Source organism: Labrus mixtus, chromosome 2, assembly GCF_963584025.1.
Source record: "Labrus mixtus chromosome 2, fLabMix1.1, whole genome shotgun sequence".
NCBI classification, from domain to species: domain Eukaryota; kingdom Metazoa; phylum Chordata; class Actinopteri; order Labriformes; family Labridae; genus Labrus; species Labrus mixtus.
The window spans coordinates 14,685,378-14,708,293 of record NC_083613.1 but is presented as its reverse complement, the minus strand read 5'-3'; the positions used below and the strand labels follow the sequence as shown (position 1 = coordinate 14,708,293).

General features: G+C 41.5%; 1 protein-coding gene across 2 annotated transcripts in view; it reads right to left on the bottom strand.

Moving 5' to 3' along the window:
- Positions 1 to 20,431, bottom strand: part of LOC132994210 (E3 ubiquitin-protein ligase SMURF2) — a 65,298-nt gene extending 44,867 nt beyond the window's left edge. For both annotated transcript variants that reach the window (XR_009676634.1, XM_061064414.1), the window contains exon 1: positions 19,870 to 20,431. Coding sequence is in view for 1 of the 2 variants with exons in the window: in XM_061064414.1 (XP_060920397.1) it covers positions 19,870 to 19,921 (52 nt within the window). In the remaining variant the exon portion in view is untranslated. The remainder of the gene's footprint in view (positions 1 to 19,869) is intronic.
- Positions 20,432 to 22,916: the final 2,485 nt, after the last annotated feature.

Below are 22,916 nucleotides of genomic sequence, written 5' to 3'. Positions count from 1 at the left end.
TCTAGGCAAGCAGAGACACGCTGATGCTTTGTTTCATGCTGGCTGCAAAATCCTGTGACAATTATATGCCGAGACAAAGCAGGATAAGAAACGCAACACGATGAAGGAAAAAAAAAAACAACAATAACAATTCGGCTACTGAAATCTAAAAGGAGTCTCAACAAATATCAGAGAATGACATCTTACTGATTCAGATCTTAATTATTTTCTGTCACTGAAATAGAGGTGCTGCTGAACTCAGAGCAAAGAGACAGAAAAAGGAGGTCAAAAAAAACCCCACACGGTGTTCAGTCTCCATCCATCCATTACCTACACGTGCTTCTTTCTATTCATGGTCATGGGCAAGCACTTTCACTTCATTATTTATACAGGTACAGTTAGGTGACCCTTTTCTTTTCAACAGAGTCACGGACAAAAGCTTAACCACCAGACTTAATCCTACTCTACAATATTTAAATGTACAAGTTAAACAAAAGGATGAAGATCTCCTGAAGTGCCCGGGCAGCTAATCGGACTCTATATCTTCGTTTGGTGTCTCTTGTTTTCATTAACCTGTTTTAACCTGTCATTTTATGCTTCCGATTTTCAGTGCCAGTAAATTTTCCATCATAATGCAAAGCTTGAAATTCTTTATGATTGATTATAGTTTGCAAGAGTAGCAGTATGTTTATCAAGTGTTTTGTTGATACACGATTAGTTGACTAAACTATTAAACATCGTCCCACTCGCAGGTCTGTTTAGCAAATTCAGGCCCACACATCAGCTAAATTGTTATGTCTAACACGGTGTCCCAAGAGTATGCAAAGCGAGCATCAGCGACAAAACCAGCTTGATTCATTTCTTTCCTATTTGGGTGTCCTAACTGCCCGAGAGAGACACAGTGCAAACGAGCTCGGTGTGCATTTTTTTTCCCCGGACACACCGTTTTGATTCCTGTCGCTTGTGAAGATATGGACGAGGAATAAGGAAGGATCGGCACTGGCTTTACTGGGCCTGTGGCCTCTACAAGGTTACTTACCTTGAGCAGGGCAAGTAACCCCCAACTGCTCAGAGTGCCAGTCTCTGTGCAGCCACCTCTCACTCTCACCATATTATCTTATCTTATCTAATCTATTCTGTGTATTTTGTATGACCTTACTTGTTTGTGCTGCTGCAACGCCCGAATTTCCCCTCTGGGGATCAATAAAGTACTATCCTATCCTATCCTATCCTATATATTGCATGTCTTTAAGTCCTGTTTGAGCTGTCGCTGCAATGCGTGTGTAGTGTGTCTCACGGTGTAAAAGTTCAATTTCCATCAGGATTGATAAAAGTAAATCATAAATCTAAAAACATGACAATGACTGCAAAGGATGTGTCTTCCCTCAAATCCATTAAAGTTAAGTTTGTCTGGCTTAATACCAGAGCTGTCCTGGAGACATCGTGTACATGGATTACACATCAGATCATTAAGAGTTTGTGAACCTGCTACACAACAAGAATCGATTCTGCTAAATATTTGCACAAACCTCGGAGAGAAACATAGAACTTTACCTGTTTAATGCAGACAAGTTCACGGGGATTAAATGAAACAGTCAGACCAATCAGACAGAATCACAACATGGTAATAGAAAAGCTCAACAGAAACCAAATTACACGGACTGGGCCAACGGGATGAGCGCTAACACTCAGCTTGTCAGGGGAAATTACACTGCCAAATCCGACACTGTGGGCGCAGGCCAAGACGGAGGCAGCCAGAAAAGCCTCTTGTGGGACAAAACGGACACCATGCTGACAGCAGACAAGAGAAAAACAGGAGAAACAGGGGCCTCAAATCTTGGCGGAACATTTGCGGATAGAGATTACAATTTGGAGACAATAGTCAACCAACAAAGTTCAAAAGGGTCACTGTCTTCTGCATGAACCCTCGTTTTTATGATACATGTATAAGCCTATTTTGTGCACATGTACTCAAGGGTATTAGCAGCAAAGGTTTAGTAACAAACTCATGTATGCATCTATGGGGTCAGGCAAAAATGTCAAGTGCTTTTCCTCCACATACCAACTTCTGCACATGCTGTTACAGGACTTTATTAAGAGCAACACTTACCGTACTTACAGAGACCCCCATCAGGTTATTTATCTTTCTCAAAAAACAGTCAATTTGATTTTAAATCCTGCATTGTTTATATACATGTTGAAAATTGCAAATTCTTCCCATCTTATCCCGCAAACTGCAACCTACTGCATCCCAAGAGCGTTATGGCCACCTGTTGATTGATATAATATGACTCGACCCACTCCTTTGGCCACTTAAAGGATTTTGTCTCCGACTCTAATGCTGCACACATTTAGCTTCTTCTACAGTAGAATAGTGCAACATCGACATGTGCGATTACAAAACAGTAACTCGTTAAAAAACAGACTGAAAGTGCTTAAACTCCCTATGAACATATAATGTCATTCATAATATCTAAGGGCACACTTACAATATCCGCTCTGGCACACTTGGAAGAGGTGTGCTTCGGCATGGTACAGTTCATGCACGAGCAAAAGCCCGGGTACACAACGTGGACAGCCCTCTATTTTAGAGAAATCCCCGAGTGTTACGGCTGTATCCGACTCAAATGACTCGGAAAAAGCCATAAAGTCAGTAAAGCAGTAAAGTTCTCTGAAGAACAGACACGGACTCGACCGCGCATCCTTTTTAAAAAAAAATTTGAGTCCAACTGTCCCGCATCATGATCACCTAAAGCCATGTTCATTTTTTTAAACTATTCTAAGAATCCTTAATCTAACAGATAAACGCTTTTGAGAAAATCTTGATTATAGCTCAGATTTACAGAGATACTTCAGCACAAAGGATGAGGTGAGAGAAGAAGGAATCTGGCCTTTGAAATCACAATTTGTTTCAAAAAAATTAAGATGCAGAGTTCTTGACCAAGGCAAATAAACTGCGTCCAGCACCATTTAAATGTCATTATGTTATCATAAAGGTATTGTTACATTTTAAAATAGCTAGCTGAGAATTAATTTGGAGCTCACAGGTGCATAAAAGGCAATTCTGGTAAACAGCTGCCAGGTCAAACTGAGCACTCGACCAAACTATGCTAATGACGATTAAGAGATTAACCTGAACACTGCTCTACTGTCTCAGACACAATTACCAGAGGGAAAATCCTCTCTCATTGTCATCAATAGCCTCTCACAAACAGTGCTCCCAGGCACACCACACGGCTGCAAACTGGGGCTGGAGAATAGGTTTAAAGCAGACGTAAATGATATCATGGAAGAATAATAACATGGAGCAACAAAAAGCTTTGGCCAGAGAGTACCAGTGAAGTTGCCATGACTTCCAAAAGCAAAAAATACTGAAATACTGAAAAAAATACAGGTTTAAACAAGGTACCTTATTGACCTTGTACAGTCTCTGCTCTATCGAGGAAATTAAACTCTATTGTATTAGGACAATCCGATTGTCCATCACAGAACGTGCAGTGTCAACAATATGACCTTAAGTATCTTAAACATGCCAGTTCCTCGTTCCCATGACTGATCTCCAATAAAAGTCTGTGTGGTATCGCTTAAGTTCAGCCATCACTTGAACAAACGGAAAACTGACAACTCTGCAAGCAGAGCCTGTGTGTCCCCTGCCTGTAAAATGTAAACATGCACACAACTCTGCTGCCGTCACAGAAACCACAGCTTGATGCCCAAGGCAGATTTTTTAAGTGATTGTGTTGCAGCTAACAGTGACACCACGTCCAGCTGTTAGTCAGGGCACACACACACACAGGTGGCAGCTGTGCGATGGATTGTTGCACTGACTGAGTGACATGAGAATTACGTTTAATATTGTTTAATTAAAAGTTATCATCTCGTATCTGGTCAAGCTGAATGATTGTTGAATCAAGTAGAATGCAGTACGCTACATTGACAGCTCTGAAGTACGGACCCACAGCCCAAGACCAATTTGCAGAGAGTCACGTTCAATCCTCCACTGATCACTTGTCTAATATTGAGGAGTCTTTAGGATCAAACCAGCAGTCCACAAGGTTTATTTACTTAATAGTATACCACTGTTTTCAGTAAATGCATGATTATGACCTAATGAGGGAGACAAGCTGTTACAAAATGGTGCCGCCAGCCTGGTCTGCATCGCTAGAAATCGCAGAATACTTTTGCAGCAGCTGCAAACAAATTAATTGAGATTTTTAATCACATCAGGTTGCGTGCAATGGGTGATGCTGGCAGCTGCATTTGCATTTTCTGCTGCAGGATGGTGCCTGTCCCAGCATTTTATACTGGTATATAAGTTGTACCTGTGCATAGGATGCAGTCCACTTTTTAGATGGAAAAATTGGTTTTAAAAAAGGGACTTACACTGAGTTTACGGTATATAAAAATTACTCTGCATTTGTAATGTTTAATCTTCTCTAATTTGTTCATATTGCGATAAATATCCCAGAAAGAAAAAATGTCCCGGTGTATTTTTATATCATGTCATTCAGCCCTTTACTGTAGCCAATACAACCCCAACAGATTTCAGAACCAAAATCAGCAGCTTTGGAAACAAAGTCAGAAATGCACGCCCAAAATAATCTTAGTAGTGCTTAAGCAGACTCCACCACTGTGAACTCCAGCATCAATGAGGAATCAAATCTCGCCTCTGCACCCTGTGGGGATCCAGCAGTGTTGAAAGCTGCCACGTGAGCAGGCAGGCCATGGTGACCCAGGGCTGGCAGAGAACCAGACTCATTCAGATCCAAGCACAGAAAGCTAGGTCAACTGAGAATCAGTAAACCACCAGGAAGCCCCAGGGTGGGTGAAGCCACAGTGCTGTCACTGTATCATCATCATCCCAAACAGAAAACGTTCTTCTTTAACAGTAAGAAGAGAGACTTTAATCTGAATCAACACCAAATTCCTGCAAACAAAACCATCTGAATGCAAATAAAATGCAAAGTCATAATCGCTAATAAGTACTGTTAGATGAAAGTGTTCAAGCATTTCCTAACTTTTTGGATTGACAAAACATAACCTTTAAGTAACATTTTTGTTTCAGGATCGACTTCAACCTTTAGGTGGCAGTCCTACTCAGTTTTACAGTCCACGTGTATTTATCTTAGAGAAATATAATACCATTAATATAATTAATAATATTAATAATTAATACCATCCCCCCGACCACCACCATCACAACCAACAAGCCAGCAACCACCTTAACTGGCAAATTTCCAGCGGGAAACACAGACTATCTTGTGCAATTATCACTTGTAATCAAGGTGAACTGATCTGTGAATTTGAATGGACCACCGCTGCTCTTTCTCGCAACAGCTTCTCGTTAAAAATTATGACTGAAGAGCTGAAGCTCCCTTTAAAGAGCTTTACATTGTTATTTCCCCAAATTGTTGCAGATCCATGGGTGGCCCTCAGCTTTAACCAAGCTGTAATAGTAGTTAAAGGGTCAAAAAAGGTCAATTCTTCTCCATTGTTTGGAGAAAAGGATTTGAAACACCTGCTGTTTTGGGACCATTTGTAGGTGAGTCACCCCGATCCACAGTCTGAAAAAAGCTATAAATCAAAGTAACAGCCACACCAAACCCAAGCCATAGCAACTGAGATACAAGGATAATGCTTTAACCGCTGTCTGGGAGCTTAAGGGAGGTGGAGACAGACAGTGGCCTGTCATTGACCCAGACAATACGTCCTTAAGCTTCAAAGGTCAACCATAGCTTCTTGTACCTAGGGAAAAAGACAGAGTACCGTTTAAACCTACACCTTTGTTCAACGTGTAAAAAAAGCTGTCGAAAAACCATGAAACAGAGCACATTGGTTTTTATGCTTTAGTTCCACTAAACATGCCAAACTCTGTTAGGGCATACAAACCAGCACTACACTTAAGTAATAAGTTAGTTATGAATCATGAATTAATGACATCAAGTGTGTTTAAATATCAAGCTCGTCTTGTTTCCTCAAATAAACAGGTTGACAAAATTATTAACACACCACATTTTAAAGGGGTCATATTATGCTTTTTCTGTTTTTTTATGCTCTTTAGTGTGTTTTCCAAGTGTCCACATGTTTAGGCACATCTATGTGCAAAAATTCAAAGTCCGTGGAAACACGGCTTCTCCTACGTCCTCCTGTTAGCTGCAGCATTAGCTGCATGTAACGATCAGACTTGGCACACGTGGGAACTCTGAACGTGGGCACTTCAGAGCCTTAGAGAGAGAGTCAGAAGCGAGCCGGTGCATGGAGCGGCAGTACATGAAAACATACACTTTTTTCGAACTTTAGCTATTGTGAACATACTTTAGTAGGTACAAAGATTAAATATACAAACCTCAAACAGGGCATAATATGACCTCTTTAAAACAATACGATCAGCATCAGTATACCTCCAACAGTGTCAGAAAGGACCACAAAGAGGTGAGAGTTTTGAATTGTCTCATCCATCTGAACACAAAGGTCAGGCATTAGTTCAGGTCAAAAGGTGAAAGGTCATAAACAGACTGGTGGGGAGGGGATGTCTGGAGGAGGGTGAGGGGGGTGTCTCTTTTCCTTGTTGACTTGAGGGAGTCTTTAAAATAATTTCACACATGCACATGTGAACATTTCTAGAAAGATTGGATCCTAACCTGAACATTTTGAGAAATTCTCAAGAGTTTTGTGCATGTGTGTAAAGACTGTAAATCAACGTTTGTTGTAGCTCTTCAACAACTCACAAAAGAGGTAGGAGGTGGGATGATTATTTACACCTATTAAATGATAAAAATCTGAATGGGGGGGTGGGTTAGAAAAATGCACAACCTATACAGGCAATGAGCTGGAGCTGAGACAGGCTTTAAACCTCCTGGCAAACAGCTGCAAAGCATCAACCTGTCAGTCAAATCTGCAATGTATCTTATTATGAATAACTCTTAGCATCTCTTCAAGGCTTTTGCAGATAGCCACAAGTCGACACTCAAGGAACTTGAGGTTTTTGCACTTCCACATTGGCTTCATTTCTAACACTGGAGGTTGCCCCTTGAGATGGACTGGCGTTATCCTGTCCAGCATTAAGCTGCCTTCTGTATCTGTCAGTTATATTTAAGGTTTGTGGTCATCTTAAGATCTTGTGTGTTCAATTTTTATGGTATGATAATATGCAGTTGCTCGTGTGCACACACACACTCACACACAAAGATTGCCTCTCTCCTCTCTCTGCATTATCACACACAGAGCTGGGCTGCTCTATCTGAGATGAAAGGGTCAGTTGTCACTAACTCCAGGAGATGATTGCGTGATCGTGCCCTGCCAACTCCGAGGTCAAGTCCAACCGCTTTGTGGTCCATTTGTTCAATTAATTCTGCAGCAGCACAAGAACACAGGACAGTCGAGCCTTGGTGCATCAGCATCCAGTTACAGAGCTGGGATGCTGATGTTGTTATATTTGTTTTGCATTAAGTAGGATATTTTTCAGTTTTATTTTAATTTAACGTTTAGTTGCTCATCAAAACAAACCCTGCTTCTACATCGATCTGTGATATAACTATGAAGAGGCTTGTGTTACTTTTTGACATTTCAGTCAAAATTAGGTGCAATAATAAAAAAAATATATAATCAGTAAGTAAGTAATCAGCCTTTCAGCTGAATTCAAGAGGTGATTTGATTAATGAGCTTATGTGTTTGTTCAAGCTGTGATGGTATTTACTCACATCACCATCGTGCCCATCAACAGGAACAGATACCAAATATGAGCACCGTCAACAGTGCGGTTTACTGTTGTGTTTATGTTTAACACACTGCAGTGTTACTTTGCCTTAAAGTACTCGTGTTAAATATGAAATCAGGGCGACATCTTTCAAAATAAAAATATGTTTTTTTGTACCTCTAATGAGAGAGAAGTGAGAGCCTATTTTTACTCCTTTTTGTTGAACATTTCACCATGGGGCTTGCAAGAAAAAATCTGGAAAAGGTCGGGTTGAAAACTTGTTTGCTCTCATGGTTGCAGCTCACCCCAAAAATTTCAGGAAACTTTTAAGACTTCTGTGCATGTGTGAAAAGGTAAATAAACACAAACAATGCTAACCCATGGACATCCCTGGGGACATTAATGACAGCCCTTCAGATTTAAAAGGGAAGGCCCGCATCCTTTCCCGTTGCCCCTGGTATGGCTCCAGCGACAGTCCCATGCTGTCTCATTCACAGCATTGTTCACAGTTTAACAAAACACTTCCTCTTCCCGTCCTCACGCCTCCCTGGCGAGCTCGCTTACTCACCAGAACACACAGAGAATACATGTTGGCAAAGTGTCAAATGCAAGTAAACTGTGTGGACGTGACCATATTTATGTTACTGCAGCAATGAACACTGCTACACATAATATCATGGTTTGAATTAGCATCCAAAATAAAGCAATGCTGCCAAACTGGAGATCTAATCTTTATTGTTTCCTCCACAAAGCCGTACATGATTTCACAACCTCAGCCTTTCACCAGCACAGTGAATGCTCAGGAGGCCAATTATGTCATCCATTTGAGAGGCCATCAGTTACAGCTGACACTCCCCCTCCCCCCCTCCCGTGCCCCACCTCTGCACTCTCCGACGAGACGCCAACAATCTGAAGTGGAACGTAGTCGCTTCACTTCACAGACGAGAAGGCCGGGCAGGAAAGGGGTGAGAAGGTAGAGACAAAATGTTCGTCTGGAGGAAGGAATCTATGCTGGAGCGGAGAGGGAGCGATGGAGGAATGCGAGGAGGGGCTGAGCGAGGTGTATCTACGCTCACAAATCTAAGGAATGCACAGAGTAGAGGGGAAGAAAGGGGAGAACTTAATTTGGAGCAGGGAATTTCAAGAGTGAAGATATTCTGGCAAGACTGAAAACAGAGAGAGAGGAGTAGCTGCGACGGCGGGAAGAGATAAGAGGAGCTGACAGCGGAGAGACGAGGGATACGAGAATGAGCCAAATGGACTTGAAACTTTAAAATGATTGTGTGCACAAGGGTTGTTTCGGATTTGTTTAAAAAATCATAAGTGGAATATGTCAAAACATCTTACAATTTTTGTAAAAATGTGATTACTCTATATCCGACTGTCATCCATCAAAATCATTTTATCTATGAACAATCATGTCTGAAGAAGATGCAATCACCATTGTTGTGGTATTTAGAGCTTCTATAAGTAAACATGTGATAACGTCACTACATTAAATCTGCACTGATGGCATAAAATCTTATGTAGGTATAAACGGGATAGCAAAGCTTATAAATGTTAAATGTGAAAAATCATGATTTACAATCTTTATTTGTACCAGAGGCTGACTGAAAAGGAGTCAAATCAATGTTCTGCAACCCAAAGTATGTTACAAATTACACACAAAAAAACCTTAATCCCCCATCCACTGCAGGGAACGTCTTCATTTAGTAGCATCCATAGCAAGTTGACGACAGAAATGGCCGGAATAGAGATGGAAAACCGACTTAAATTTGGATTAAGGCGGAGGTAAGAAGCCAGAAAGAGAGAGGCTCATCACACAAGAAAGAAAAGTACTGGCAGGTCACTCACACTTAATGGCATGTCTACATGGGAGGCGCTTCAGCTGTGTTTTTAGTCGTCTGTCTTTTAAATGAACACTCTAAAATGTCCAGTCGGCAGCCTTTCAACTGTATTAAAACATGGCAGGGGAAGATGACGACCATGATTATGACGGGCAAAACAGTACTCAGAGGTTGGGTCGGGGTGATGGGACTCTGAAGAGCACTGACAGGAGAAAAGGAGGGCAATAAAAGAGGTGAACTGCAGTGAAGACGGAAGAGAGTATAGAGGTGGATAAAAGAGAGGAGGAAGGCTTAGAAATACACCGAAGAAGATAAAGGAGCAAAGTAAAAGAGAGCGCTGGAGAGCAGAGCGGGAGGACCTGAATGATACGACATGCAGGTTTTCTCTGGGTTCAACATCTGTTTGTTGCAAACGTGAGGACAACAAGGAACAGCTTCTGTATTAGAAAAGAAACCGGTGTCCACTTTGGAAACAACTATAACCATTAGGGATGCAACAATACAGTAAAACAATGTTTTCCGACAGTCGTTTTTGTTTACCGTTTTCTCTTCCTTGTCATTATACTTGCTTTCACATACTGCAGCCTCCCAACTTTAGCGCAAGGTGATTGAATATGAATTCAGGGGTTTCCTTTTCCCAGAGCATGGACTTACAGGCACAAACACAAAGAGCCAATTCAGAGAGAAATACTTCTGCATGGAAGCTTGTACATCAAACCGCGATCTACAAGTGTGTGTTGAACCATGGAGCAGAACCATACCGTTCAGTTCTATACTGGGAATTGTTGCATTACTAATAACCACCATAGATGCACCACTAACACCACTAACTGCTGGACAAGTAGACATCAATTGCATGACACTGACCACAATAATCCAACAATTTAAGTACTAAACCCCACCATTTATTACTATTAATATTTCATGCCGTAGTTTGGACCTCATTATTGACCTCCTCTTAGAGTCAAATCAGCCACGCTTTGTTCCAGGATACAATTTCAAAATCTAAACTGTTGTGTTGAAAAGGCTCAGTAAAAATGCTAATGTCCATTATTTTGCAAAATGGTTTGAAATCACTATTAAAATACAACAACAGAAAATGGACAAAGAAAGCAGCTCTAGAATTCAGTTATTCCCTTTACTCATCAGCAGTATCAAAACGCGACTACATGTTGGTGAACGAGGTGAAAATGTCACTTTTGCTTATATGCATAACAGTCAGTTCAGCAGGAATTATTGTCCCATACTTCAGGTGGGAAATCCGGCTGTTTTTGTGATTATGTTAAGAGTGGAGTGGGATGTTGTGGCGCCGAGCGAGCTACTCGATCCTCATCTCCACGGTGAAAAAAAAAAACCACTGCATCGCTCACGTCCTCTGACTGTCTCTCTCCCACACAGAAACTGAAAACACAGACTCAGGGGGGGGGGGTTGCTATCTGAGTGTCCGTTTATGTTTGTACAGTAGACATGCTGAGTGGTCTACCAGACACACACACACACAGTAGCAGTAGAGCAGTGAGGGGGAGGATTGTGATCCTTAAAGTTTAACCTGCCTTCCTGCATCCTTAAAAAAAAATCTTCCACTGAAAAGCCATTTCTGTATTCACATTAAAAGAAAACATATTTACTTCTGCAGCCTGACAACAGTGATAGATTTGTGAACACTGCACACTTATTTTCACACAGGAAGTTCTTCTGGCGTTGATTTCGTTTAGGTTAACTCTGTTTGAGTTTTGGGTAACAATAACAAACGTGAAGTCAATATTTATCTCTAATACAATCTCTCATAGAAACTGAGGCTACAAACAACATGGATTTGTAACCTGCATTACCTGCATTCCTACCAATGTAAACGAAAGGCTTTAGCTGATTTCATTAACTGTTCTTGGACATGGTTCTGTGGGTTTGTTTTTGAAATCATGTTTGAAAGTGTTGACTGCAGTGAATGACACAGACAGTTTTATGCTTCTTCTCCTCCATGGAATAAAACTTGAATAAATGTTTTGCTTTGGCTCACAATCCCTGGAGTCACCAAAGAGCCTCTACGGGGTTTCTCAAACAACACACCCTGGCAAACACTTCGTACTTCCCTGAGCTCAGGCAGTGATATAGGAAGTGCACATCGATGCATGTGTGTGCACATCTCAAGCTAAATACAGAAAGAAAAAAAAAAAAAGAAAAAAAGTAAAACCAAACTGGAGCCGCAGCGACAGAGTCGTCTGTCAGCTGTCTGGACTAGATCCGGGGGTTGAGTGAGAGAAAGGAAGAAGAAAGCGAAATGACAGAGAGAGATGAAGGACGTCCTGAAAAAGAAATAAATCAGTAAATAAGGATGCAGAGACACATGATGTAGAGGGCAGGCAGACAGTTAAGACACAGTTAAGGGCATCAGCCGCACTGCAGAAAAATCCTGTCATTTGCAGACCAATTAACTGCCTTTTCACATACACAAAGTTAAATTCATAAGACATAAGCGCGTTCCTCCACTCATAATTCTCAGAGCCTGTCAGAAATATTATGATCCAAGCATATGAAGAGAAAAGGTGATATTTCCCCTCCATACTCTGCAGGAAAATCCTCCTGAAGCGCTAGGAAAGTTTGATGTATTCTGCATATTGAAGACCACCTTCTCTCCAGTCGGAGGCTGTTATGTAATAGTTAGGTGTTCAGTCTTTCCATTTTCCTGCTCACAAGAACGCTGATGCCACCAAGTTCAAAAGTAATTCGAAAAGCAGATAAAACCCAAGGATTGCCTGAAACAAAGAAAGCCTAAGAACAAAGTCGTCTTAAGCGATCCGGAGAAATGGTAAATTCATACACCATGATGCATTAATGCATATATGCAATACACTTTGTATTAATACCATGTGTTCTTTCCCTGTATCCAAAATTCCTGCCTAATATTTTATGCACGAAAGGTTTTATTCAAGTTAAAAATATGTAAGCTCCTGCTGTGTTACGTGGGTATAAAGCCGGTCATGAGTGGAGAACAGTAAAGCTGAGTTATGAGACTGGCATCGCCCTGCTAGATTTCATGACTGAGTCATAGCCTCCTTTTATGCCCAAGTCTTCCTAAAACCCAAGGCTGTGTTGAGATACAAAGAAAGTGCCTATACAAACCAGTCTAAATTTGTCAGTTTCAACTGTAATGTTTCACAATAAATCGGTACGGCGGGAGCGTTAGCATCCATCTTCATTAATCAGGTTCACACAGCTGACATCTCTGCAGAGCGATGCTCAGTTATGTCTGCTCTGCCATGGCTGTGTCAGGGAAGGGAAAAGCAACTAGGCAACTGAAAACAAATGCATCAATGAAACAAAAGAGTATGCTTAAAACTCAAATGAATCAGGGTTTCCCCCACAGCATGAAACATGAGCACAGAGGAGAAACTGAGATGACCACAGACTGTTCAGAGCTCCGTGTCCCCTTTTCACCCGCATTATGAAATTACATCCCCGTAAATCACCATCAGCGTTGCCAAAATCCAAAACAAAAACACATACCAAGAGCTTTATTTCATTGGGTGATTTACAGATGAACAGGGTAAGTAAAAGGGGGAAGGGTGGCTCTTGATAAATCCTTGGATTCAAGGGCTGAATTGAAAATGTGTGTGGATTAAAAGTAGACTGCTCTCCAACATGTAGCTTTATGAAACTCTTTCTTTAATCTACATTGTGTTACTAAAGCCTTGCTCACTCTTCTACAAAACTCCTTTTGGGGTGAGCTGCGCCTACATGTGTGACTGCAAACAGAATAAGTGTATTTAGAGTATTTGAGTATTAACATGACTGAAACACTCACCAGTATAAACCTTTCCATACGACGATTATGTGCAAACTGAATGAATGTATAAAACGTGTGTGGTCAACTGAAGCATGTCAAGGAGATGCAAACTAAACAGAGCTGGAAGAGGGTCGGGTAAAAGGTCTGTACTGAACTGCAAGAACTAACCACAACACAGGGAGCCCGAACGCAAGAGGCAAGAACGAGAAAACAAGCAGACCCTCACCTTTCAGCCTTTCACAACAAATTGACAAAAGGTGATTAAGCACAATCATTCTTGCTGCTGAATGTTGCACAGAAGACGAGTTTGCACTGGACTGAAAAATCTAAAATGACTTCTTCCTTTCTGTGTTTTGGCATTTTAGGAGTCCTATCTGCACCAGACTTCTCCATACTGAGAGGTTAAATACCAAAGTTTCTAACGGGTGCAGGGTTGTTGTTTGACTGCAACAGCTGCTAAAAGGTAGAAATGTAATGATGCATGTTGCGGTTCTTTGCGAGAAGCACGTACAGCTTCATGGCACTAGTTCACAGAGCAGCCTTCAGCTACAAAGCAGCCAGTTTCTCTCTGTACTGTTTGATACAATGGCTGAGGCTAAGTGATGGAAGAGGACAGTGACGGATGAAGCTAAGAAGAGAGAGTGATCGAGCAGGAGGCTGGACTAGACTTAATATCGGTCAGGCTCGGTCAGGCACACATTAGCAAGAGCTTTGCGAAACAGTAGGGCTGCAAGTCCATCCCTGAGCTGTAAATTTTGCTTTTGGATGAATGAGTAATATGCATATACTAGACATGCAAGAGTTTACAAAGCAACGGGTTGTAGATGCTGGCAGACCTTGGATGGACACCAAAGAGCATCAAACCGATTTCCTACATATTGTTGTTTTAAAAGAAGGTGTCTGATCCCTAAAAGAGAGAAAAGCGCAAGGTAAGCCGAATGGAAATAAGCATGTGGACTTGAAATAGTCAATACTTTGTACATGCAGCTCAACTTTTAATCTCAGAATTCAAAAAGGCAGCGGACTGCGAAGACAAGTCACCCTCTGACCTCTGCAAACAACACACTCCTTTTTCACTGTATTGGTGTAGAGATATGAGATGCTTTTTCTGGGTTGCTCAGAGCAAACTTCTACATGCATGCTACCGTTTTTGAATTATTTCGAATACATAACATTATCCGGTTACTCTCAGCTTTCCTTGGGTAACATGGTTGTTTTTCTGGGAACATGCCAGTTTAACAGTATTGTACTGTATTACCGTGTATTGGATGGCTAAAAATGTAGATACATTTGATGAAAATCTCAAAAACAACCCAGTGCATCAGAGGCATTTTATGCAGGATTCTTGAATTGTGAGCAGTGCCTATTTATTGCCCCATATCTGGGTCAAGTTGCACTTTCTACCAAAGCAAAGCTTGTTCCAAAATTAAGTCGGTGTCAGGGATACACGAAACAGACGGCAAAGCCACAAACACGTCACTGTCTGACTCACATCTTTTGTTTGCTGGTGAATCATAATCTCTACCTCTGGTCCATATTTCAACTGTCAAAACTTTGTATTACATAAAGGGGATAGAACGCAACTTGGATATTACAAACAGCTTAGATGTAACAAGAATCAAATGACAACACCAGCACATGCACGAGACCCAAATCCCAAAGCACACTACCAGAGGCAAAGGAGTTGATTAAATATGACTATCGCGATGTAAATAGCTTTCATTCAAATCATACTGGGAGGCAAAGAAGATTGGCAAGCAGAGTGCCGGGAACACAAACAACAAATGAGAGATTCAGGAGCACTTACAGAGAGAACTTGTTTAGAGTAATTGTATTTTGTGTGGTGTCATTTCAGGCTACTTTATTCAATCATGCAAATAACCCCAAAACACTTCATTAGGGAAGTAATACTAGTTATACGCAGGTGCAGGGCAATACGAGAACAGCAGAGAAGAATATATACTCGCAACCTTGCAAAAGTTCCACAAAAACAAAAAAACGTTTCAATCACTCTAATGTGAAAAAGATAATCCATATCACATGAATATATTTCCATAACTTATAACTTGTATTACAAGTTATCTGTAAGGTGAAAAGAAGCAGAAATCCTTAATTTAGCCCAGTGTTGCATGCTGACAGTACATCCACTTTAAGCACAACTGTGTGTGAGTGCATCTGTGTGCACATTTGTGTGTATGAAAGTGTAAGTTTATCTTCTGTTTGAGGAACACAAACACTGTGCCGCCACTTACAAACAAGCTGACACACACAGCTGTACTTTCTGAGAGCTGACTGTATGCTGAGACAGTGGTCTCTAATAACTTCCCTAAAATGCACTTTGTCTCAGTGCTAATGCTGGACTAGAGACAGAGGCTTGATCTTATCTTAATCACAAGCTTCCTGGCTTGGCCTTCCTTACTTTGTACACATAAGTAGCAGCACAAACTTCCAAAGAAGTTTGAAGACGGAGAAAACACATACACATAATGAAAGCAGATGACAAACGTGCATTTGGGATTCCTTCTCTGCCTCAGTGGTAATGGAGGAAACTGCTCACATAAGGTTTTCAAATGCACCCCTTAAGATTTCAGGACAGTCTACCCCTTGCTTATTCACAGCGTTTATAGGAAAAAGCCTGGGAAAAGTTGAAGTAAGAAATTCAGCCCTTTGCGTTCACAAATGCAGGTCACCCAGAAACATTTTGTGCATGTCTAAAACACCAATACAGGCTCAGTTCCTCACAGCAGAGGATGTGACAGCTTACTGCAGGCAGAAGACGTTTTTGAAAGCGGCTGAATTATGTTTTCACCCTAGTACATCTCATGTCATTCACCTTTAATCCAGAATCCATCCAGTGAATGAAAGCAATCGAAAACACCCTGTTGTTGTTGAAATCAGTAAATCATTCACCCTCCTACACTGCGCAGGAGAGCGAGGGGGAACTACACCAACCGTCATCTCCTTGCAGTGTCTAAAATTGCATAATTTTAAAAGCTTGGCAGAAAGTTCTGTCGGGACACGACAAACCGCATACCAGCAAACTCAAACTAGGAGGTTTCTTTTTCATTTAAGCATAAAAGTAAAGTTGTCCCAGATACATTTGCGAGGCGTAAAGGGAAGCTACTAAATGCCTTTGTGTGAAACTAGAAAGTGACGTTTGAAAGCAGTGTGGGATGATGAAGCAGGGGATGACTCGCCTGAAATCCTGCAGATTGTGAAGCCCATCCCACGCAAATTCTTATCCACTGCTGTGACGAGAGGTGATCCTAACGAGGGTGGCAAACTGTTACAGTGCACTTCAAAATCAACTCTCTTTATTTAACTCCTATCTAGGAAAAGCTTTTGTTAGGGAGAATCCTAAGGACTAAACCAAGTCCACTCTATGTAAAATCATTCAGAAAACAGCTGGAGAGAAATGTCACCATGCTGACCTTTTGGTAGTATCAACAGTTGTTGACTCTTTTATAATTGGTAAACGGTAAGTGGACTTGAACTTGTATAGTGCTTTTCTAGTCTTCTGACTACTCAAAGAGCTTTCACACCGCACGTCACACCTACAAATTCACACACTGATGGTGGAGGCTGCTATGTAAAGTGACCATTAGAATTAACTAATTCCACTCAGACACATTGATACGCCAAAAATTAATATTCATACACCGTCAAAGCAGTGGGAGCAACTTGGGGTTAAGTGTCAAGCCCAAGGACACATAGGACATGTGGCTGCAGCAGCTGGGGATCGAACCCCTGACCTTCCAGTTGAGAGACAACTGACCCTACCGACCGAGCCAGAAACACCCCTAAATTAAATTTTCATGATCGCTAACACTTTCAATTCCATATTTTTACTAAATGAATTAGAAACATGCTGCCCCTCCTGAATCCAAAGTACATCCTTAAAGCAGAACTGTTGTTCTTTTTTCATCAAAAGATCTTCATCAGCCACGCTGTCCTCCCTCGTCCTTCCTCAGCCATCATGCTAGCTGAGCATGCAGGTGCCACCAAATTCACACCACTTTTTCTGAGAGTAGCCGACGGAAAGCTGTAGCTCTGTCTATTTGACCGCAGGATGTTAATGCATGGTCATTATATTCAAGAATCAGGTTTAAATGTTGGCATGCTGAGTGTGAGTGCAGGGCTTGGTGATTCACTGCAGCAAAGGCAGTCAGACTCATAATTGTTGATACTTTGGTGGAGCGTAAACTAAAAAAAAAAAAGTATAGAGTAAGAACGAAACATCATCTTTGTGTGAGCAGAAACTCTGGTGCACTCTGCTATGAACCCAACTTTCTCTTCCACACACACACAGAGTTTTCCTTATCCTTTCTCTTTTGTGAAGGGCAGACAGAGGATGTGTCTATGACTGGGAAAGACTCACATTTCCTTTCTGAGGTTTCACATTCCTGGAATTCCGTCTGAAGACCACTGCGGCTCATTTAAAACCATTCCCCATATGGAAGGGGGGGGGGACCCAGGAAAGGGTGTCTGGGTAGAAATTGGAGCTCTGGGAGGTGATTTCAACATTAATACTCTACTTTTCTAAGTAAATGAACCTGTTGTTCACTTGAAGCATGCTGCAGGGAATGAGAAGATTAACATTAAACCAATTGCTTATCTTTCCAAGCCACGCTATGATGACATGTGTTGGGATGCCGCTATGAGTGAAACAGATCTTTCAGAAAATTGCTGTACCACCGAATTTCACCTGGGCATTAAAACTCATCAGTATGAGCCAGCGTGCATAAAGTATGGCTTTACTGCAGCAAGTACGAATGGCCGTGATGTGCCTAAATTAGTTCTATGGCTCAAGATCCTCACCAACAAGTGTTTAAAGCCATCTTAACTTCAGCAATTTTTGAAAGAGGGGAGTCCTTATCAGAGGCTTATGCTATGATGGTGGTCTTGGGAAGTAAAAAGTTTGAAAACCCCTGGCCTATCAGATCTACAGGTTTCACCATCTCACCAATATGAGACAATCTTAAGTCCTCAATTCTCAACTACAGTTCAGTTGACTTCAGAACACCATCAAATACAATATTTGATGAAGATGCCGCCAGATAGTGAGGAGGGTGAACAGTTCAATAAAAACATTGATAAACCAGCAAAAAAGAGAAGACTTTGCATCAACAGCGGGCAATAGGAAGGAATGAAGACATGCGTAAAGCACATTATACCGTCTGGAATTTTTAATAGGAGACAGAGGTTAGCCTAAAACGCCATGTTGCTGCAGTGATACACAAGAAGGCCACGCTAGCAAAATGTGCAATATATACCAGTGCATTTCGTGCAACAAATGACTGCTTGAAGCTGTCAAGGGCAGTGAGAAATATCCATGGAAAAGGGAACTTAGTGAGTCATACCTTTCTATTTTTATTGTAAGGCTCCAACCTGGGATTTGGGTCTATTAAAGTGGTCCTCAAATCAGAGTCCAGGGACTGTCAAGAGGTCAATTAGGGTGCTACAAGGGGTCCCAAGTTAGGAGGAGAATAATGTATTTCCACTACAATGGCTTATTTTATCTTTAAGTAACACAATGACAGAATGTGACACTTTTGGTCAAAGTTTTATTCACTTTCTGTAATAAAACACCCTAACCCTAACCCAGATGGAGGTCTGTGGTTTAATTTGTCCGTTTATAGATCCTTTTTTTGGGGGGGGGGGGGGAGAGGTTAATTAAGATCAACTTACACAATAATTCAGATTTAGTAATACTACATATCAGATAGGCATTTCTTGCTTAAACTGTGAATTACAAACACATCAAACCAAACTAAATAATTTGTCCCTTTATTTTTGCACTGAAAAAGTTGGCAACCCTAATTTTCACCAGTATCACATCGATGTTTAATGTTGTGGTATCGTGATAATCCTAATTCTTCATTAGATATAGTTATTACTTTCATCACTTTGCAATAAAATTGGTGCAAAAAGAGCATGATTAAAGATGATCGACTCTACTATTTCATGCAACTTCTGTGTGCAATACATTTTTTTTTTTTAAATCTCATGTGCAATAATAGATGTACATAATTATTTTGAACAGTGTCTCCTGTTAGAGCTTTTTAAACCTGCAAAGTGTTTCGTACTGTTTGTAGTTCTTATGTACTTGTAGTTTTACTTTATTTTACTGCTCTTCTATTTTTTACTTTTAATGATTTGTAGAGCTGCCTCGAGGAGGAATGCACACAATCACAAAGTACCTGTGCAAAATGGTAATAAACATCTAATTCAATGTAATCGATGCTGAAGTGATAACCTGCAAAACTCACATGAAGCAGCCAAGTTAGTGTTACAATATAAACAGCTTTGTCACAGCTAATGTTTGCTAACGAGCAAAGGCTAACCAGCTGCCTTCCTAACCTGCTGTCAATGTTGGGTTTATTAACGTTCAGTTAAAAAAAACAGCAAAAGAGTGCGATAAAAAAATAAATATAGTCAATAATATGAGTTTAAAATGTTCTTATACACAATAAATGTGCCCCAGTGTGCAGGGCTAGCTCGTCTGTTTAGCTAGCAGGCTAGCTTGCTAACGTTTCGCAGGAGGGGGGTTTAAATTCGCTTACCTGTCAACCGCAGCTTCACTGGGCCATTTCTCCTAACTCCTTGGCTAGACATTCCCCTTTGTGTTCCAGCTTAATCACAGCAACAAAAAAAGCCTCTAATTCATGTGTCAGTGTGTGAGTTTTTCAAAAAGTTATTCCCCAAAACAATCCCTCCGTTAGCTTGGGGTTAGCTTGTAGTATCACCATAGCAATTCACGCTGACTGTGCGCGCGACACAATGCTGTTAATACTCATATCTCCAGAGTTAGACTCCTGACTGAGCTCCTTTAAAGGTTTTTAAAAAACTAGAGTAGCATCATTCCCCGATGCCGTTCAAGTCCACGAGACAGGTACACAGGTGCTGATAGGATTTAAGTGACCAGTCCGCTCTCCATCCGGACAGTCCGCCTGAGCCGAGCTGCTTTAAATCAAGTTAGTCGTGATGATGGAGCTGCTGCTGCTGCTGCTGCTGCTGCAGGGTCAGAAAGAGAAAGAGAGAGAGAGAGAGAGAGAGAGAGAGAGCGAGACACACAGAAAGAGCGAGCGAGCGAGAGAGAGAGAGAGAGAGAGAGAGACAGAGAGAGAGAGAGAGAGAGAGACACACACAGAGAGAGCGAGCGAGACAGAGAGAGAGGGAGAGAGACAGAGAGAGAGAGACAGAGAGAGGGAGAGACAGAGAGAGAGAGACAGAAAGAGAGAGACAGAGAGAGAGAGAGAGAGACAGAGAGAGAGACAGAGAGAGAGAGGGGGAGAGAGGGCGAGACAGAGAGAGATACAGAGAGAGAGAGAGAGAGGGCGAGACAGAGAGAGAGAGAGAGAGAGAGAGACAGAGAGAGAGAGAGGGAGAGAGAGGGCGAGACAGAGAGAGAGAGAGAGACAGAGAGAGAGAGATACAGAGATACAGAGAGAGAGAGGGCGAGACAGAGCGAGAGAGAGACAGAGAGAGAGAGACAGAGCGAGAGAGAGACAGAGAGAGAGAGAGAGACAGACAGAGAGAGAGAGACAGAGCGAGAGAGAGACAGAGAGAGAGAGACAGACAGAGAGAGAGAGACAGAGAGAGAGAGACAGACAGAGAGAGACACGATTACACACTTGTCGTATGTAATCGTGCTTAAATTACGTTTTTATTTTTCACTTTAAAATATTGGAAAGTAGCCAGAGAAAATAGAAACATTTTATAATCATATATAAAATATAAGTTACGCTGCTTTAGGCCTATACCGTGTGCTGCTTGTCAACAGGCAAGGCAGGCAACTGCTTGGGGCCCCAGTCTAGTAGGGGGCCCTCCAACCAGTGTTTATCACTGTTATGTCTGCCAGACAGCGCTTACTCCTCTTCCTTTTTTTTCCTGTTTCAGTTTTTGTCTCCTATAGACAGTTAATTCCTCTCCGCTCTCCCTTTTCCTTCGGTGACTTTCATTGACAAACTTAGCAGGGCAATGAGAGAGTGCTGTCATATGGTGCCCCCTTAGGGAGGTTTCCTACTTTCATTGCAAAATGTGCACATTTTGGGCCACTGCTTTGGTTTAAGTCTGGTCTGGGGCCCCAAGCAGTTGCTAATTGATTTTTGCATAGGGCCCCAACAGACTCTAGAAGCGCCACTGGAACTGACACCTTAAGCTTGTATTAAACTAGCCTGTGACTGCAGCTAAACTGCCATGTTACTGAGTAATCCCATCACTGTATACTAAGCACTTTGTTACTTAATTTATCATACTTCTATTTATCCCTCTTCCAGCAAAAGTTATCCACTTAATATGTTATAATGCACCTTGTGTTTTTCTCTTCTATTTGATGCTCTTTTGTGTTATTATTTTATGTACTGTGATGTCGGAGCAACCTGACATGAATTTCCTTTGTGTTTAACAAAGTTCAATATCATCTTTCCTGATGATGGAGTTTTTGTCGACATGAACAAGCTAAATAATTTCTACAAGTTGTTGTACTATGCGTGGCTGGATTAAAACCAATCAGTAAGACTTGAATCAGTTAGAAGGGAAAACTGCAGAATAATCACTGACACTGTTTCTATTACAGATATTCAGATGTGAAATGTTATGTCTCTTCTATGCAGGATGCATTCTGCAGGGGGTAGAAAACATGTAGAAAAAATCACAATGTTTCACCTTATATTGTCATTTCATATTATGCAGCTGCAATGTTCAACTAATGAGCATAGTGAGAAAGTCTTCAGGTTAGGTATTCAGGTGAGGTCAAAGTGTAACGACAGGCTTATTTGTGCAAACCCTGGGCTATCTAGCACACTAATATAATCATTATATGATGACATTATAATATAATCATAATATCAGTACAGCAGGGATGGGGTTTTAAAAAGCCACATAAAATAGGAATATGTACAGTGCCCCCTAGTGGTGACACTATACAGGTTTTGATTCCAGATTAGACCTCTGACTCTTCTGTGGTTTGGGTGATCAGAAACCCTGCTGTGCCTGACCAATCAGAGCCATTCAGCACTGCCGGGGCTGCATGGCCTGTTTGAAGAAGTCCCTGGACCGTCAATCAAGCGGTACGGTTTGGTTCAGTACAGTTTGGTAAACCCTGATCTTGCTTGCATTTCCACAGCCAACCGTACCCTTATTTGGTAAGCAGAGTGTAAGCCAGATGGAGATAGCCGCATCCGCTATTTAATAGTATGACATCATAGCAGCCCAACACAGTGAAGCCCCACTATTAATTAAGTTCAAAGAAGAAGAACTGGACAAAGTAAACAAAGGACCCTTTAGGGTCTGATCGGTACCCTTGGCACCCCCAACAGAAGGGTATGGATCCCTTATTTTGGTGCCATTCCCAACTTTTGAAGGTGGAAACGCCAATAAATGGGTACCGTACCAAACTGAACCGGACCGCTTGGTGAAAACAGGGTTAGGAAGTACATAACCCCTAGCAGGGTCTTTTTAAGGGGTACATCTTTTACCCCAGAACTACATTTATACCCTGGTAGATTTGGTCAAAACGCACATAGTTTTTCCGTAGACCATCGTTCTGGGGGATAGTTCATCTGGTCGAAACGGGTCTTCCTCACATCTTGTCAACTCATAAATCAAG